The sequence below is a fragment of the Rhinopithecus bieti genome, unplaced genomic scaffold (assembly GCF_001698545.2).
Source record: "Rhinopithecus bieti isolate Rb0 unplaced genomic scaffold, ASM169854v2 scaffold_12070, whole genome shotgun sequence".
Lineage (NCBI taxonomy): Eukaryota > Metazoa > Chordata > Mammalia > Primates > Cercopithecidae > Rhinopithecus > Rhinopithecus bieti.
The window spans coordinates 381,793-401,988 of NW_016807449.1; the positions used below are offsets into that span (position 1 = coordinate 381,793).

General features: G+C 40.1%; 1 protein-coding gene and 1 long non-coding RNA gene across 5 annotated transcripts in view; one reads left to right on the forward strand and one right to left on the reverse strand.

Annotated features, from left to right (window-relative positions):
• The window catches only part of LOC108535787 (uncharacterized), a 12,043-nt gene extending 5,590 nt beyond the window's left edge, over window positions 1-6,453 (reverse strand). For both annotated transcript variants that reach the window (XR_001887327.1, XR_001887326.1), the window contains exon 1: window positions 6,370-6,453. This is a non-coding gene — a long non-coding RNA (uncharacterized LOC108535787). The remainder of the gene's footprint in view (window positions 1-6,369) is intronic.
• The window catches only part of DET1 (DET1 partner of COP1 E3 ubiquitin ligase), a 24,978-nt gene extending 5,691 nt beyond the window's left edge, over window positions 1-19,287 (forward strand). For 2 of the 3 annotated variants that reach the window (XM_017882057.1, XM_017882056.1), the window contains 4 exons: window positions 1,757-2,849; window positions 5,660-5,847; window positions 14,809-15,000; window positions 18,626-19,287. In XM_017882057.1, the coding sequence (XP_017737546.1) occupies window positions 1,767-2,849; window positions 5,660-5,847; window positions 14,809-15,000; window positions 18,626-18,815 (1,653 nt within the window). In that variant the 5' untranslated portion in view covers window positions 1,757-1,766 and the 3' untranslated portion in view covers window positions 18,816-19,287. The remainder of the gene's footprint in view (window positions 1-1,756; window positions 2,850-5,659; window positions 5,848-14,808; window positions 15,001-18,625) is intronic. The other variant, XM_017882058.1, reaches the window with a different exon arrangement.
• Window positions 19,288-20,196: the final 909 nt, after the last annotated feature.

Below are 20,196 nucleotides of genomic sequence, written 5' to 3' on the forward strand. Positions count from 1 at the left end.
AAAAAAAAAAAAAAAAAAAAAAGAAATCCTGCTTTCAGTTATTTTGGATTTATACCCAGAAGTGGAATTGCTGGATCATATGGTAGTTCTAATTTTTTTTGAGGAATCTTCATACTGTTTTCCTTAGTAGCTGTACTATTTTTCAGTTCCACCAACAGTGCACAAGGGTTCAGCTTCCTCTATGTCCTCAGCGACACTTGTTATTTTCTTTTTTTTAAAAAAGCAATCATTCTGATGGGCGTGAGGTGATATCCCACTGTAGTTTTGATTTACATTTCTCTGATGATTAGTGATGTTGAGCATCTATCTTTTCATATGCTTTTTGGCCATTTGTATAGGGGAAATGTCTATTCAAGTACTTTGACCATTTTAAAATTGGGTATATGATTTTTTGTTATTGAGTTATAGGAGTTCTTTATATGTTCTAGATATTAACCCTTTATCCAGTATATGATTTGCAAATATTTTCTTCCATCCTGTAGAAAGCCCTTTCACTCTGTTGATTGTGTCCTTTGATTACAGAAGTTTTAAATTTGATGTATTCCTATTTGTCTGTTTTTGTCTTGGTTGCCTGTGCCTTTTATGTCTTATCTAAGAAATCACTGCCAGGTCTGATGTCATGAAGCTTTCCTCCTGTATTTTCTTCTAGTAGTTTTATAATTATGGGTCTTTTATTTAGGTCCTTGACCTATTTTGGGTTAATTTTTGTATAGGGTGTAAGATAGGATCCGACTTCATTCTTTTGCATGTGGCTATTCAGTTTTCCCAACACCATTTGCTGAAGTGACTATCCTTTTTCTATTGAGTAGCAGTAGTACCTTATCAAAGATTGTTTAACCATATATGCCAGAGTTTATTTGTGGGCCATTTCATTGGTCTGTGTCTGTCTTTATCCAGTATTACACTTTTTTGATTACTGTGGTTTTGTATTATATTTTGAAATCAGGGGGCTTGAGTCCTCTTTGTTCTTTTTCAAAATTATTTTGTGTATTTGGAGGCCCTTGACATACCATATGAATTTTAGGATGAATTTTTTATCTTTGTAAAAAGTGCTGTTAGGATTTTGATGGGGTTTGTATTGAATCTGTAGGTTATTTTGGGTAATATGGACATCTTAACAGCCCAGTAAATATTTTTTGCTGGAATGAATACACATTGAATATGATTTTTTTGTTTGTTTGAGATAGAGTCTCACTCTGTTGCCCAGGCTGGAGTGCGGTGTTATGATCATGACTCATTGCAGCTTCAGTGATCCGAGCTTAAGCAGTCCTTCCACTTCAGCCTCTCAAGTAGCTAGAACTACAGGCATGTGCCACCATGCCTGGCTAATTTTTATATTTTTTTGTAGAGACGGGGTTTTGCCATGTTTTCCAGGCTGGCCTTGAACTAGTGAGCTCGAGTGATCCATTTGCTTCAGTCTCCCAAAGTGTTGGGATTACAGGCATGAGCCACCGTGCCCGGCCGAATGTGTCTTATACTGTTCAAATTTGCAGTTGTAGATTTTTTTCTGTTGAACATTCGCAACAGCTGAGCATACTTGGAAGGTATTCCTAGTGAACTGGATCCTTCCCTTAGACCTCTTTCTAGACTTGGAAATGTTAGGACCACTTAAGGGGAAGCAGTAATGCCAGTCACTGTCATCCTGGGAGCTCCTAGGTTCAGGATATAAGAAGAGAAATCTGTTTGACTTGTATATATTTATATTTTGGTAAATTTTGTTTCATTTTCTTGACTTCTACTTTACTTTTCTGTTTAGAGATGTGATAATGGATCATCATGTTTCTACTATCAGGCCTCGAAGAATCCAAAACCAAAATGTCATTCACCGCTTGGAGCGCCGGCGGATCAGTTCAGGCAAGGCAGGTACCCACTGGCACCAAGTCCGAGTGTTCCATCAGAATGTCTTCCCCAACTTCACAGTTGTCAACGTTGAAAAGCCTCCTTGTTTTTTGCGTAAATTCTCACCTGATGGACGCTACTTTATTGCTTTTTCTTCAGACCAGACATCTCTTGAAATCTATGAGTACCAGGGCTGCCAGGCAGCAGAGGACCTACTGCAGGGATATGAAGGAGAAATCCTGTCCAATGGCAATGACCAGCGGTCAGTGAATATCCGGGGCCGGCTCTTTGAACGCTTTTTTGTCCTGCTGCACATTACCAATGTTGCAGCCAATGGTGAGCACCTGAACCGGGAGTGTAGTCTCTTCACTGATGACTGCCGCTGTGTCATCGTGGGCTCAGCTGCCTACCTCCCGGATGAGCCTCACCCTCCATTTTTTGAGGTATATCGGAACAGTGAATCAGTGACCCCCAACCCACGGTCCCCTCTAGAAGACTATTCCCTCCACATCATTGACCTTCACACTGGCCGCTTATGTGATACACGCACATTCAAGTGTGACAAGGTGGTCTTGTCACACAACCAAGGGCTGTACTTGTACAAAAACATCCTGGCCATCTTGTCTGTGCAACAACAGACCATCCATGTCTTCCAGGTGACTCCTGAAGGCACTTTCATTGATGTGCGGACCATTGGCCGCTTTTGCTATGAGGATGACCTGCTCACTGTGTCAGCTGTTTTCCCTGAGGTACAGCGGGACAGTCAGACAGGCATGGCCAATCCCTTTAGGGATCCTTTCATCAATTCCCTCAAACACCGGTTGCTGGTGTATTTGTGGCGCCGGGCAGAACAGGATGGTAGCGCAATGGCCAAGAGGCGCTTCTTCCAGTATTTTGACCAACTGCGGCAGCTGCGAATGTGGAAAATGCAGCTTCTGGATGAAAACCATCTGTTTATCAAGTACACTAGTGAGGATGTAGTAACACTGCGAGTCACAGATCCATCACAGGTATGAGGTGCACTTCTGCCTTTTACTTGTCCAGTCTCCTTGACAAAATGGGAAGGTTTCTCTGTTTGTAGCCCACCCCTCAGAAATAGACATTTCACGTAGTCTGAGTTGATATCCTAGGGTCCAAACTTAAAATCAGCTCCATTTTTCTCTGGTCATATGTATTTATCTGGACAAATGGAAGCTAAAGTTCAAGTCATTGACAGGAAGATAGTCAACTCTGATTACTACCCTAGCTCTTCTGCAGAGCATTTTCGGTACTCATGAGATGGAAGCCCAAATGCTGCAAGGTCAAGGTTTGGACTACTTATGGATAACCTCTTTTGATTTTGTAAGATTGTGCTTATTGGTCTGGCTGTTTTAGTAATGGCAATGAGAATGAGTATACGATACAAAAAAGAAAATTCTCTAAGTAACCCCACTTTCGTCCTTAAATGGTTAATAATTTACTTCTCCGTAAAGTCCTATTTATAAGGTAACTAGCAGGTGCATTCATTTGGCAGAATTAAGTTTTGTGACTTTACCCTGACCTTGCCCACATGCCGGGACATAGCTTGTAGAGCAGTGAAGAGATCAAAAAGAAGCCAAAATTTATGATCCCTGAGGAGAGTCATCAGGACAACAAGTCTTAAAGGTTTTTCAGTTTAGGGGAAGAATGCCTTTCTTTCAGTAGGGGGAAGAATTTCCCAAAAGGGAATAAGGTGATATAAAGAGCACAGAACTGCTAAGATTTGGGGGTTGAAACACTACATTGAAATTCAGGGTAATTTGGGCATTTGTCTTTGAAAACCTCTCCATTTCAGTGTTGGCCAAGTTAGAGAACTACCTTGCTACACCTTTGTCCCCCCAGTTCTCCTGTTTGCAGATTGTCTTCTTAGACACTAATTTGGAAATTCAGAACAACCAGCAAATCAGTAAATCATGAAGTCAACTGAGTTTGGTATCTCTTATTGACCTGTAGCTGATTCTACCATTAACAGATTCTGTACAGGGTATCATGTCCTATAACCTCACCAGCTACCTGTGGTAAAATATCTTCTAACATTTTCCTTCTGAATTGTAGTTTGTGTGTTCTAAAAAAAAGTACGGGAGTAATATGGTTAGAGATCATTTTTTGTGGATTTTTTTTCTTCCCTATCAATGATGAAGTCACCCATTGAGCAATCACAGGTGAGCATCTGGTTCGTCTTATGTATCATGGGATATTGCAGTGAAGTCCTTGACTTCTCTATCCTCCTGTTCTTTACTTCCCAGTCTGTCTTGGAGGGAAGGCTAGTAAATGTTTGAGTAATTTTATATCCATGTAATTATGAGAGATTCTGGTGAAGCCCTGATAGGATCAAAGTGTTGTCCAGGGCTATAGAAAGGACTTGAATCAATCTTTATTTAGGTTTGAGCTATAATTGCCTTTTTATTTTGGAGGTAGTAAGTTGTCTGTGATTGCTGCCTTTGAGATTATTCTTCTTTGCTGAAAGGTGGCCTAGTTTTTTCTGGTAGCTACAATAAGTCGTAGCTAGCGACATAACTAGGGCTCTATACTTTGCTTATATAGTTTGTAACTCTAAACCCAATCTTTCTGCCCTAGTTGTCCTCTGCACTCCTCCCCCAGTTTAATTTGATAGGTTCCAGTAAGATTAATAAGTAAAAAGTATATCCCAACACAAGGCCTTGGTAATATTATGAGTATTATTCTCAGGTTACCCTCTAGCCTCTTTAATTTACAGCCAAATTTAATTTGCAGGTGACTGCAAAAGCCATGTAATATAAGCTCTGAGAAGCGCTAATTACTAGTAAAACAGGTGAGTCGAATGGCTCCAGAAATTGGTAATGGAGATTTAAACTCAATCATAGGAGGGTGAAGTACTAATCCTAGTGGTCTGAGAACTTCTAGAGTCCTGTCAGAAGTAGATGATTCACACTGCTACATTCACTGTAACAAAAATTAGGGGTTCTTGGAACTTACTTGTTAGGCAGGGCAGAGCACTGGAAGTTTAAAGGAAGCGGGCTAGCCACTGAGGGCCCATTTAGAAAAAGCAGTAACTCTGTCACGTATGTCATATGGCATTTGAATGCTTTTCAGGTTTCGCCTCTGATCTTAATTGCTACAAATCTCAAATGTATTTTACAAATGCTCTTGGCTGAAAGAACATTTATGAAGAAAAAAGTGGAAAATGCCTATCTGATTTTTCATTTGTTCAGCAGTACCTTGCTTGTATACAACTTGCCTGGGCAGTTTAGAACAAGATGTACTTAAGGTGTCTCTCTGCATGTTAGAAATATTAAGAGGGAAAAATAAATACCCCTAAATTGAACTTTCAACTGTACACATACAAGAGAAAATAATTTGCCAACAGGCAGCCCCAGGCTGCAAATCACTTTCTCAGCAGGAAAGAAAATTAAATCTGGCATTTTAAGAAGTGCTTTTTATCCCAGGGTGGGTTGGGGAGCAAGTAGGGAATAAACATTTGGAAGGAAAAATACTGAATTTGCACAGTTTGAAATGAAAATTCAAAACCTTTTTATACTTATATGCTGGCCATCTCAGTAAGTCTAGCAGCACAGATACAGTGGGAAATCTGGCAACATTGAGGCTCTCAATTGATAAATCCCACTGGTGCTTCCTATTTTCCCAGAACCACTTGGAGCCATGTTTCCACCTTAGTGGTAAAGCTGAGGTGTTTGCTTGTTGTTGTTGTTGTTGTTTTTGGAAAATTCATGCCTTGAATTTTCAGCCAAGTGATAAGTGATAAGTTTCCTAGGCATGGCATTATACTCAGCTGTCCTATACCTCTCTCTCTTTTCTTCTGCAGGCATCTTTCTTTGTGGTGTACAATATGGTGACGACAGAGGTGATTGCTGTGTTTGAGAATACGTCAGATGAGCTTTTGGAGCTCTTTGAGAACTTCTGTGACCTTTTTCGTAATGCTACCCTGCACAGTGAAGTCCAGTTTCCCTGCTCAGCTTCTAGCAACAATTTTGCAAGGCAGATCCAGCGCCGGTAAGCTGCTGTACCGACTCAATAGTCTTAATTTTTTTTAGAAAAATTGGTGTTAGGCCAATAGCTATTGTCTCTAGGAAACCGTCTCTTATTCTGTCTGTCCACATAGCTTTGCTTAGTCTGTGCATTATAACCCCTTGTTTCTTTCTGAACTTCTTCCTATCTCAGCACCTGTGGAATTATTTGTGCATTGTCTGTGATTCTTTCTAGACTGCATGTGAACTGCAGAAAGATAGAGGCTGTGTCTTCATTTATTGCTATATCCTCAATGGTACACTGTCAAGCACTTATGTTTATTGAATGAATAAGGAAATAATTTTAGAGCTTTTGGTTAAACATGATATGTTGAACACATGTATTTATCTTTGCTCCATCCCTAAGTCCCACTAAAATGACAATAAAGTAAGGTATAAACCTGTAAGAACAAAGAGAATAGGAGAGGAGACAATGGGAGATAGGACATATTAACAAAGTTTTAAAAGCTGAAAAGCCAGGGAATGAATGAGAACTGACTTAGCATACCTCAGAGAGCAGAAACTCAACGCTGCAGAGCTTAGTCATCAAGAAACAAGCTGCCTTACACCGGAGAACTCAGGAAAGGGTCAGGACGTTGGAGGTCCCAGGTGCCTCTAAGTACTTCCAAAGGTATCTGTGAGGTAGGCTGAAATGAAGAGGATTGGTAAAGTTCTTAAAAGGAGTAGTCAGACCCTCTAGATCCCTTTTCTAAGTCTACATAGCCAAGTGACTATCTCTTCAACATCTGCAGAAGGCTGGAAGTTTATTCTCTGAACAGATTGAACCACATGGGCTCTGGTGTCAGGTTTATGAGGTATATTTAAAAGTAGGGATGAGACATGTTATGCTAAAAACAGGAATTAGGTGAAAGTTGACATACGGAAGGGTAAGAGTCCTACCCCCCTTCCCAGATATGGCATCCACGCTTGTACCTTCCAGGCAGGAGATTAGAGATTCTTCCCTAGGAAAACTGACCAGCACAAAGAGGAGACTTACAGATACTGACACCTGGAGTGCCTTTACAAATCACTTAGGTCACCCTAAATATATACCCCCCAGTCAGCAAGGCCCTCCTGTGAACCAGAGCTTCTAATAATTGCCGTAGTGCATTATTATGAAACAAATGGTTCCTTTGGGCCAAGGGCCTAAACTAAATCCTACTTTAGTTAGTGCCTCATCATATTTCACATACTTAAATTGTTTCCCTTACTTTAGGCAGTAATGGAAGAATAACTGTTCTGGGTCCAAAGATAGATCAGACCACAGTGAGTGGATGAATCAGAATAAGCATTACTGCCACTGGGAAAAACAAATATGTTAATGCAGTGGCATCGTATTTATATAAAGAGATAGTACTCGATTATAGATAGATGGCTACTGAGTTCAGACAACTGTTTTGCGTTTTCCTTTTTCTTTGGTTCACACAAATCTTCTGCCTTGGTATCTCTTCAGTATAGAAGAATTTTTATATGCAGAACATGGATCAGATTTTGCTTTTTTTCATTTTGGGATGAATTTTCTTTTAAAATTTGCTTCAAAATTAAGCAGATAATTGACAAGTAACAGTCTGAGTGTGGTGGTTCATGCCTGTAATCCCAACACTTTGGGAGGCCAAGGCAGGTGGATCGCTTGAGCCCAAGTTTTAAGACCAGCCTAGGCAACATGGCAAAACCCTGTCTTCACAAAAAATAAAAAAAAAAATAGCCGAGTGTGGTGGCGCATGCCTATAGTCCCAGCTACTAGGGAGGCTGAGGTGGGAGGATTACTTGAGCCTGGGAGGCAAAGGTTGCAATGAGCCATGAGTGTGCCACTGGACTCCAGCCTGGGTGACAGAGCAAGACCCTGTCTCAAAAACAAAAAAACAAAAACAACAAAAGATGGGTGCACTCAGTCAAAATATCAAAGAAGTCACTAGATGATAAGCTCCATGAGGGCAGGGATTTTGTCTATTATGTCCACTGCCGTATCCACAACACCAAGGCCAGTGTCTGCCCTGTGGGAGGAGCTCAGTAGGTATTTGCTGAATGAATGAAGTTATCCAGGAATTAGAAGAAACTGTTTTCCAAAAATTATTTCAGAATACATCTGGAATTAAACAAAATTACAGAAAGCTCCAGAAAAAACTGAGGGGACAGGTTGTATATTCCAGCTCAGTGATCTTAAGAATTTTACTTTACCACCAAAAGATTTTGAAAATTGGGGTACCCTCACATATTTTAAGTTGATTTTAAATTTTTTTTCCTGTTACTACTAAATTTAAATAGTTGTAGAGGATGATATTTTCAGTGTATATTAAACATTGACATTTAAAATAACACTTTAAAATATAACAAAAGGATGCTAATTACCATAGTAATTTGGTATTCAAGTATTTTATATGAAAAATTCATGGCAAATTATACCCATAATTGAGAATTTTACATTGTTTCTTCTGATTCTCAAATTTATATGTCTATTCTATGTCTCCAACACAGTTGTATGCTAACATATTTTGTTGACCACTAATCATACTTTGCTACATTGAAAATATAATGTATATATAAATTGAAATTTTTTTTTTACTTCTTGTGAACACATGGTTCTAAATGCTAAATTTTATAGTAATCTTTTCCCAGTAATCTTTTGGTAAAAATCAATGAAATTGGGACCCTTATAGGTCAAAATAAATGTTCAAGAATAAAAATGGACACCAAGGATCATGAGTCATTTAAGGAAAGCCTTTATCCTAAAAGAGACCAACACAAAACAAACAGAATAAAGAATAAAGACTAAGGAAACAGGCCTGGCATGGTGGCTTATGCCTTTAATCCTAGCACTTTGGGAGGTTGGCATGGACTGATTGCTTGAGCTCAGGAGTTCAAGACCAGCCTGGGGAACATGACTGGTCTCCCAAAAAGCAAAAAAATTAGCTGAGTTTGGTGGCATGCATCTGTCATCCCAGCTACTTGGAGGGGCTGAGGCAGGAAGATTGCTTGAACCTGGGAGGTGGAGGTTGCAGTGAACCGAGATCAAGCTACTGCATTCCAGAGTGGGTGACAAAGTAAGACCCTATCTCAAAAAAAAAAAAAAAAAAAAAAAAAAAATGTTACATTCACTGAAACAATTTAAAGTATAAAAACAGGAACATTCCAGCCGGACGGGGTGGCTCACACCTGTAATCCCAGCACTTTGGGAGACCGAGGCAGACGGGTCATGAGGTCAGGAGATCGAGACCATCCTGGCTAACATGGTGAAACCCTGTCTCTACTAAAAGAAAAAATACAAAAAAAATTAGCCAGGCATGATGGCAGGTGCCTATAGTCCCGGCTACTCGGGAGGCTGAGGCAGGAAAATGGCGTGAACCCAGGAGGCGGAGCTTGCAGTAAGCCGAGTTTGCGCCACTGCACTCCAGCCTGGGCAACAGAGCGAGACTCCGTCTCCAAAACAAACGAACAAACCAAACAAAACAGGAGCATTCCTAGAACAATGAGAAACTTTTGGAAATTTAAAATTTGTTGGATGTAGTGGAGGAACTCTCCAAGAAAGTAGAATAAATTGATAAGAGAAGGGACATAGAAGAGAAACATTAAAAAAAAAATAGAGTATCTGCCTAGGAGGTCAAATATCTGGGTAATTCCTGAAGGAGCAGTGGAGAACACAAAGTGGAGAAATAATGAGATAGTTTCCCAGGACTGAAGAACATAAATTTTTGGATTGGCAGGACCATCCAGTGCTGGAGCTGGCTTGTACTGGCTCATGAGATCTGACTTAAACTTTCAGGAATTTTTGCAAGCTGATTGTTAAACAAAGTCATTATTAAAAATTATTTCCAAATTATTTCCTATTTTACTGTTACTTAGGCTCTTGCGGTTTTTGCATCTATTTTATCTATATGGTGTAAATACTATATAAAAAGGTGCTACTACTCTTCTCTTGGCAACTGCACATTGAGTAATGTCACATTGGTACCTTGGCAGGAAGATTTACACCACAGAAATCAACAAGCACTACAAATCATGGCTTTTTTCCCCTGAGAAAAATTAAACCTTTATCAGTGCACCACTGGATTCATCTAGTATCCAGTATAGTCAATGAAAAAGACCCACACCGAGAGGCATATCATCGTGAAATTTTGGAACATTGGGGATGAAGAGAACATTGTGAAAACTTTGAGAAAGAACATACGTTTCACACGTAAAAACAATGTCATCATAATGACATCAGACTTATCAATAATACCGAAAGCTTGAAGTCATTAAAATCATGCCCTCAGAAGTCTATGAAAAGGGTGATTTGCAATTTAGAATTCTATATCCAAATAATAGGGTGGAATGCAGACATTTTCAAACCTGTGAAGTCTGAAAAGATTACCTCTCATGTACCTTTTCTAAGGAAGCCTGTGGAGATGTACTTCAATAGACCACAAAAGAATGGTATGTAGGAAATAGTCTGACACTAGAGAGAGGCAAAGAGAGTCCTGAGGATAATGATAAAGGGAATTTGCAGAATGACTGTCCACCTGTCAGACCATTTGGAAGCACGAGAGTGGAGGAGTCCAAGAAGAATGTGTCCAAGGAAAAAAAAATTGTTAGAATACTGGTAGGTTTGAGTATATTAAGAAGAGATTGTCAGTTTTCCTAGTAGAGTTGTCAGCATAGGCTTCACTGAGAAGGTGGTGGTTGAGAAAGCTTTTGAAGGAAGTCAGGGGGCAAGCCATGTGGATAGCAGGAAGAAGAATATACCCAGCAAAAGGAATAGCATATCTAAAGGCCCTGGGGTGGATCTGATGCATTTGAGGGACAACAAGAAGGCCAGGGTGGCTGGACTGGAGTGAGCAAGGGGCAGAGTACTTGCAAATAGGGTCAGAGACCTGATTTGGGGTGGGGAGGTAGGCAGATACATAGGGCCATTCTATAGTCTTGGCTTTAACTATAGATGAGGTAGATTGTGTCATGTTTGAGCAGAGGAATGGCATAGTCTCACTTATGTTTTAACAGAGTCACTCTGGCTGTTCTGTTAAGATTAGAATGTAGGCAGGTAGGGTGGCAGCAGGGATACCAGTTAAGAGACTGTTTCAGTGATCCAGTAAGTATAACTATGGCATTCTGTTTCCTGCCACTAGGATTTAAGTTCTTTACTGTCCACTAGTGTATCCTAAGCACCTAGAAAAGTGTCTGGCACATACCAAATCCTCTGTGATTATTTGTTGTTCAACGGTGGTGGCTTGGATCAGGGTGGTAGCATTGGGAATAGTAAGTAATTATATTCTCAGTGTATTTTGAAGGTTAGAGCCCAGTGGATTAATGGAGGATGGTCTATGGGCTATGAAAGAACAAAGTCAAAGATAATTCTAACATTTTTGGATTGAACAGCTTGCAAGAGAGAGTTGCCATTAAACTGTAAACCTGTGGGTAGAGCAGGTTTAGGGGAGAGGATCAAAAATTCTGTAAGTGGAGGTGTCTCATAGTTTCTCAAAGGAGTGTTAGCTGTGTCACAGCCACCTGACAATTTTCAGTACAATAGGGACTGAAAATTAACTTATTGGAGTTAGCAGCATCGAGGTCATTGGTAACTTTGACAAGAGTAGGTTTGAGTAAGATGGTAGGGGTGAAAGCCTCTTTAGGGTGGGTTTAAGAAAGAATGGGAGGAGAAAAGTTGGACAGTATGGAAAAGTGTTTTGAGGAGTTTTATTACAATGGGAGCTGAAAAGTGGTGCATTAGCTGGAGAGGTAGGTGGTGTTAGATTTTGTTTTTGTTATTTTTTAGATGAGAGGGAAAAATGGCATGTTTGCATACAGATGGGACTGATACTGTAGAGAAGGGGAAACAGTTTAGGAAAGTGGAAGAACTTCTTAAGTGCATGAGAGGGGCTGGGTTCTAGTGCACTGGCAGATGGATTTGCCTTGCATGGGAGCACAGAAAGTTATATATGTACAAATGTTGGGTAGATGTGCTGATGGGAGCTTTAAAAAAGTTATCTTCTGCTAACTTCCATTTGTCAGTAACAAAGTAAGTGATGCCATTAGCTAAGAGTCAGCATGGAAGAGGGGAGACGAAATAGTCATGGAAGAGCGTGGGAGTCTGGAAGGACTATGGAAATGTAATACGAGTGCCCTGCAGCATTAAGAGCCTACATAAAGTTCATGGCCATAAGTTTAAAGTGAGCATTGTATGTTTTTCTCCAGCCGTGGAGAAAACCAAGTAGTACAGGCAAGGAATAGGCAAAGTTGAGCTTAACTGGAGGTTGTAGTTTTTCTAAGCAAGTACCATAAGATAATTTAAGATTGTTGAGGATGTGTGCAATGGATGATTTAGTGATTTCATCTTATGTGGAAGGAAGGAAGAGAGGATATGATGAGAGTGTAGGATGGCAAGAAGTTTATAGAATCAGTGGATTATAGGTCCTGTAGCGGTTGAAGGATTGCTGAAGTTGGGACGAATAGAGGGAGTGAGCCGGAAAGATGGGAGAGAAGATGGTTGGAGAGCATGACGGTCTACCCTGTGACTAGAGAGGGTTTGCAGTCGTTGGTAATGGTGAGGTTGAGGGTGTGACTGTGGAATAAGCAGTTGAGGTTGAGAGGAGGTCAAGGAACTAGTAGGAGGCTATGGTGCTGTAAAGAACATCTCTGAGGATTTTGAAATTACCGAGAATTAAGGGAGGTATGGCTGGACAGAGTGACACTGAGGCAGGAGCTAAAGTGTGAAGACATCAGAGTGACTGCTTTTAATTAGTGGGGAGCATGGAGAGTGGAGGTGGTAGGTGCTGCAGAGGAAGAGGAACTGCTTCAACCTGTAGATTATCACAGATGCTTTGATCTGTGGTCATCACAAAGCTGTGAACCAGCCCCCATCATTTTACCTTTGAAAGCCAGCGAGTCGGTGAGTCAGGCAGGGCTAAGGTGTAGATGAGATGGTGCCAGATCTTTGCTGAAAATGAAAGTGCCCAGGATCTTTTATTTCAGCTCAAATGAAAGGGAAAAAATAAGCTCTATTTGGCCCAAGATTTATTTTTATGATTTATACTGAGGCTGTGAAAATTACTGTCAGGAGGAGTAATGGAAAAGCAGTGTTGCTTGCTAGGGTTTCTTTAGGGGGAGCGGAAAAGTGTTCATATCCACCTAATACCATAGGTTAATAGTGAAAATAAAAATTGCCCTCAACTAATTAATCTTTCTAGTCTCATGAAAGTTAGCAACACTGAAGTTTTTTTATTCCATTTGTTTCAGGGATGAGATATTATACTTTTCTCCCAGACTAAAAAAAATTTATATCCCCTTGATTGTTGAACCATATGATATGCTTGAATGTAGAGGTTTAAAATATATATATATTGATAGACAGTTGACATTGTTTCTACGACGCTGTAGGAAAGTGAAAAATAAGGAAAAAATTCAAAATGTCATTATACGACTGTTAACATTTTAATGTGTTTCTGCCAGTTTTCACTTTAAGTGTGAGTTTTTGTTTTCTTTGTGTTTTAGCCATATTATATAGAAGTAGTATTGTATCCTACTTCTTTTATTTACAGATGTGATAAACATTTCCTCTGTTACCATATCATCTTTGAAAATGGTAGTTTCCTGTTAGCTTTTTATTTTTTCTTCCTCGATAAACAATGCTGTATGAATGTGCACAGAGATTTTTCTGCATGTAGAGTGATTCCTTAGGGCAAATTTCCAGAAGAATAGAAGTACTTGTCAAAGAGTATTAAATTTAGTTTTGTGGCCAGGCACGGTGGCACATGCCTGTAATCCCAGCATTTTGGAAGGCTGAGGTGGGTGGATCGCTTGAGGCCAGGAGTTGAAGACCAGTCTGGGCAACATGGCGAGACCCTGTCTCTACAAAAAAAAAAGTTAGCTGGGTGTGGTGGCACGCACCTGTGTTCCTGGCTACTTGGGAAGCTGAGGTGGGAGGATTGCTTGAGCCCAGGAGAGGTGGAGGTAGCAGTGAGCTGAGGTTGTGCTACTGCCCTCCAGCCTGGGCAACACAGCCAGAACCTGTCTCTAAAAAAAATAAAATAAAACTTAGCATTTTGTTACAGTCATGAGAAATAACTGCTTTGTCATTATTTTCAAAGATAAGTTAGATATATGACTCTATGTCTGTTACTGTTCTTCTAGATACTGGTGTTTCTGCAGGAGTATAGATAGCTAGTTTCCAAATTTTATTTAAACAAACAAAGAATGGGTAATTTATTTGTGAAAGGCTTGCTGGAAGTGGGTGATCCCAAGAAGAGTCAAAGGCTGCTTCTGTTCTCTATAACTCCTTCCTAATTCAGTCTAAGGCAGTTATTTGGGGAAAGTAAGTTCTTGACCTTTTCCCCCAGTTGCACTGTTATTAGAAAAGAGTAGAAATAGTTGTCATAAACTAGTTATACTCATTTTAAACTTGTTTGTAGAGTCTTTGTTAACTTCTAAAGTAGGGCCGGGTGTGGTGGCTCATGTCTGTAATCCTAGCATTTTAGGAGGCCAAGGCGGGCAGATCAGTTGAACCCAGGAGTTCAAGGCCAGCCTGAGCAACATGGCGAAATCCCATCTCTATAAAAAATACACAAATTAGCTGGGCGTGGTGGCATGTGCCTGTAGTCCCCACCTACTCTGGGGGCTGAGGTGGGAGGAACGCTTCAGCCGGGGAGGTCAAGGCTGCAGTAAGCTGAGATCACACCACTGTACTCCGGCCTGGGCAACAAAGCGAGACCCTGTATCAAAATTTAAAAAACCCAAAACCCAAACACATTTCTAAAGTAATTTGTTGTTTTCCATTTTAGTTATATGTTTTGCTTTTAAAAGTATTTGTAGCTGGCCAGACTTGTAATGTGTGAGAGAGAGTTCTGTCTTAATTCATTACCTAGGTTTTAATTTGTATTTAAAGAAGGAGTTGTTCTTAGATATATATTTGTCAATTTAAAATCCAAGACAGCTTTGTGTACTCACTAACAAAGCCTTCCTCACCGGCCCTTTTGTTTAGGTTCAAAGACACTATTATAAATGCCAAGTATGGAGGACACACAGAGGCGGTACGCCGGCTGCTGGGTCAGCTCCCCATCAGTGCTCAGTCTTACAGCGGTAGCCCCTATCTGGATTTGTCTCTCTTCAGTTATGATGACAAGTGGGTATCTGTCATGGAGCGGCCCAAGACTTGTGGAGATCACCCAATCAGGTACAGTGTCACTGCTATAGCTACAAACTGCTCAAGGGCTGAAGATGGCCTGCTTTCTTTTCTCTTCTTCTGGACATCATTTGATTGTGACTGTCTCTACTCGTATTCATGGGTAAGGTTGCAAGGCAGGCTATTTCTATAATGCGGTGAGTGCTACAATCATTTAGGTACTAGTCTCATAAATTATTCCTACTCTTTGCTTCTCATCAGAACATCTAATTCAGGTAAGTATTGTCCTCTTTTAAAGGTATCCAGGGTAGGAAGCTGTACTTTCCCATTTAATAATCTAATACGATTCCATAATAGTTTTTGTCATTGAGACTTTATAATTATGTATCTAACACAGATTTTATCCTGCCATATTACCTAATAGAAAAAATAGCAGAGACAATTTGGGGAACTGCTGACAGATTTAGAAGAAACTCATGCTTCCTCACTTGGAGGAATTTTGGAATATAGACTGCTGTGTTATTATTAGAACTTTGAAACTGACATCTTACAAGAAATTGTTTCCTCACAGAAGTCTAGTTCACAGACCCATCTGTCTCTCCATACACGGAGCCTGTTCTGTGTGCTGTAATAGTATTAGCGGGAGGAGCTGGAATTACTGTCACTAGTGGAGTTACCTCAAGGTGGGTGTGTTCCTGGAGCTCTAGGCTGGAGCTTGGAAGGTCTTTTTCACATAGAAACAGTGGTAGTTAGATCTTTATGATAGATATATTTCATCATCCAGCCTCCTTGTGTATTAAATGGGCCTGTGTGACATATTCTGTATAATTAATCACCATTTATAATATTTCCTTTGGGAAATTAGAGTCAAGTTCCAAAACTAGTTAATATTTTATTTATTATGGAAAGTTGTATATGGAAAACATATACAAAAGTAGAAGAGCGTAATAAACCTTCATGTACTCATCACCCACTTGAACAGTTACCAGCTCGTGGCTGCTCCTGTCTCACCTATTTCCATCACCACCACTGCTCCCTTCCCTTCCCACCACTGTCTGAGGTTATTTTTAAAGGAAATCCAACTTATCCTAGCAAAACAAGTAACACTATTACCCCATCTTTAAAAAATTAACGCTCAAGCCTGTAATCCCAGCACTTTGGGAGGCCGAGACGGGTGGATCACGAGGTCAGGAGATCGAGACCATCCTGGCTAACATGGTGAAACCCCGTCTCTACTAAAAATACAAAAAACTAGCCGGGCGAAGTGGTGGGCGTCTGTAGTCCCAGCTACTTCGGAGGCTGAGGCAGGAGAATGGCGTAAACCCAGGAGGCGGAGCTTGCAGTGAGCTGAGGTCCGGCCACTGCACTCCAGCCCGGGCGACAGAGCAAGACTCCGTCTCAAAAAATAAAAAATAAAAAAATAATAAAAAATAAAAAAATAAAAAATTAACAAAAAATCTTTAATATCTTCAAATATCTAGTCAGTTTTTATATATCCCTGTTGTCATACAAATATTCTTTTTATAGTTAATTTGTTTGCATCAGATCCATACAAGGTTCATGCATTGCATTTGGTCCCTTCAGTCTTTTTTTTTTGAGATGGAGTCTCTGTCTGTTGCCCAGGCTGGAGTGCGCGATCTCAACTCACTGCAACCTCTGCCTCCTGGGATCAAGCAGTTCTGCTGCCTCAGCCTCCCAAGTAGCTGGGATTACAGGCGTCTGCCACCACACCTGGCTAATTTTTGTATTTCTGTAGAGATGGGGTTTCACCATGTTGGCCAGGCTGGCCTCAAAATCTTGACCTCAAGTGATCCACCCACCTCAGCCTCCCAAAGTGCTGGGATTACAGGCGTGAGCCACTGTGGCTGGCCCAGTCATTTTTATTCTGTAGGTTCTTCTTCCCCCTTTTATTTTCTTTGCAATGAAATTATTGAGGAAGTTAGGTTGTTTTTCCTCTAGTGTTATCCAAATTCTAGATTTTGCTCATTGCATCCCTGGGATAGTATTTACTATATTTCTTATTTACCCGTATGTCCTGTAAAGCGGGAGTGAGATTTAGAAACTCAAACAACCCACTTTAAATTACAATCCCTTTGTGTTTGGGGATTTTGGGAGTAGGGCTGTGTGTTTTTTACACATAAAAAAGATGGGCCCCATCTGTTACGAGTCAAGTACCATGAGATACATTTCTCTGTCCTTTCTGTCTTTCCTACTTTTCTAATTGGAGAAGATGAATCTAAAATTTGGAAATGCTATTGCTCCTGAATAAAGGGGTTTCTCTTATAATTCTTCTTTATATTTTTAATTTAAAATGAGAAATATAAGGATATTAAGGGCATTTGAAGACAGAATACCATTCCTCCAATGTCTTTACTGTATAATCCAGTCTAGTCTTTGTCAGTGTGCATATTTACATTTACACACTTGTAATCACAGTTAGCATCATTTTTTGTAGTCTGTTTTTATTTTATAAACATTATTTCATATTGTTATTATACATAGTCCTCACAATTACAGTCCTAATGATGGTATATTCTATCAAATAGACGTACCATGATTTATTTAACCATTCCCCCATCACTGAGCATTTATTCTCTTTCTACATTTTTACATTAAAACAAATGCCATAGTAGTCATCTTTATTCATATACTAGTTACTTCATTTAAATCAAATTCTGAGGATATATATTCTTGGATATGGAATTATTGAGTCAAAAGGTATAAATATCTTTAGGTCTGCTTATATATTGCATTTCCAAAAGGAGATTATAGGACTCTTTAATTCAGGGCTTTTTGTTTTCTAGAATCCTCCCTGCCACCCCACCCCCACCTGCCTCAGCCATTCAGCCTCCACTCACTAATCATCAGTAGTTCTCCAAACCATAGGGCATTTATTTTGCATATGGTAAAGGCATTTAAATACTAGGATGGATGGAAGCATCTTTAGTCTCACATATTAGATGAAAAATTAAACACTACTTAGTATTTTGTTTCTGAGCATGAAAAATAAGAACCTTTTAAAAGAATTTATTCTTAAATATGAAGAACTCAAAGGTGAGCCTAGATCCACACTGTCCAGTATGGTAGCCACTAGCCACATGTGGCTGTTGAGCACTTAAAATGTGGCTAGTTCAAGTTGAGATGTGCTCAAGCGTCAAATACCCACCAGATTTCCAAAAAAAAAAGGAAATATCTCACTAATAGTTTGATACTGATTATAGGTTGAAATTACAATATTTTGGATATATTAGAGTAAATAAAATGTGTTATTAAAATTTCCCCTTTTATTTTATTTTTTTCAGTATGGCTACCTGAAAATTTAAAATGACACACGTGGCTTTCATTTAATTTTTAGCCCTGGCCTAGACAATCTTGAGGCAGGAGCGTCTGGAAGTGGAGAGGCTATAATTAAGACTGTAAAACTGAGTCATCTCAGGAAAGAGAAATGACCAGTGACTCAGTGCAACATAGTAAAATTTATAATCACTCTTCACTAAATGAGCTGATCATACCAAGGTGATTTTATAGTTCTGATAACCTGGGGCTGATATAAGAGGAGATTTCATGAATAAGGTAAAATAATGAGTTGTCACATTCCCCTGCTGTCTAGATTTCTGTTTGATGGTGAATATCAATACTTCCCCTCTTTCTCTGTCTCTGTCCTTGTTCTTTTTAGGTTCTATGCCCGGGACTCAGGCCTGCTCAAGTTTGAGATCCAGGCGGGGTTATTGGGCCGCCCCATCAACCACACAGTGCGACGCCTTGTTGCCTTCACCTTTCACCCTTTTGAGCCTTTCGCTATTTCTGTGCAGAGGACTAATGCTGAGTATGTTGTCAACTTCCATATGCGACACTGCTGCACGTAGGTGCCTCACCAGAGCCAGGTTATCTGGTCTTCCAAGACTTTGCCACCCACTTAATCTCAGTGGACTCCAAAGCAAAAACTCCTGACTACTAGCTCTGTTAGTTCCAGCCTGCTATACCTCAGATGGGAGAGAGCCAGAGAGAAGAGTGAGGGTGGCTCAACCTAAAGGAATTTTTAAATTGTATACAATACTGCTACTGATTGATGTAATATCCTCTTGCATTTTCCCTGTGGGAATGCCCAGCATTAATTAAGTCCATTTCATTTTTGCTTTACTTTGCATTTGATTGCTGTGAAGATGAAAGCATTAGACTTTTACCCCCTTCATGTCACTTCTTTGGCATTATGGTTTGTATCTGAAAGCAGTTAAATCTTGTTTACTCATGAGAATGATGTACATCCTTTCCATTTAACCCATAAGCATGGCTATCTTTTTAAGGGAAAAATAAAGCCATGGTATTTTCATACTTAAATATATATGCTTCGATGACTGCTTTATGTTCCTATCATACCCAATGCTTTTCAAGTACTTGGGTTCCAGGAAGGACTGTAAAAGAGATGGGAGGCCGTGGATGCAGCAGCTGTTCCTGGGAGAACTAAGTGGTAAGCGCCAGTAGGGAAGACAGTTATCTGCCAGGATTGTTTCCTTCCCTCGGGTTTTCGCTTAGTAATTGTCACAGCTGGAGGAACTGGGTGTAATTGCACATCCTCATGTGGAAGCATGCTCCCATCTGTACCATCTGTGTCATGCAGGTGGAAGAGTGAGCAGCTCTCCTTGGCCATAGCAGAAACAAATACTGTGTAGCACGTACTGTAATTTGGGTAGTGGGAGCTGGCAAGCCGCAGGTGTCCCTACAGAGACCAGACTGGCTGTTCCTGGATGGCTGAGCCATCACAGCCATCCCACAAACACCTGGTGACCCCAGCCACATCCTCTGTCACATTCTCAACTCTTGCCAGCCTGTTTATGTTTCATCTGCATAATGTATCCGTCAGTAGTGTAGTAGGCTTGTTTAGTAACATCTGACTTTGAAGGTAGCTTTGAAATGTTGGGTTCCAGAGTAGACTGTGAAAGGGGCCATGGATGCAAACAGCTGAACCCTGTATTTCCTCTGCCATCCAGACTGACTTTCTTTGGGAAAATAAGAAATGTGATATGAAATCCTGAGTTCCACCAAAAACAGTTCATCTAATTTCAGTGTGATCAAAATGGAACAGCTAAATTCAGTCTCATTCAGCATTCAGTACAGGATTTGAGCACCTACTATGAGTCAAGTGGAAACTGTGTCAGGATGTCAAGGATGAGGAGAGAAATAGACAGATTATTATAATGCAGTACAATAATAGCTCTAATTGTGCTTCCCTAGGGACAGTGGAGAGAG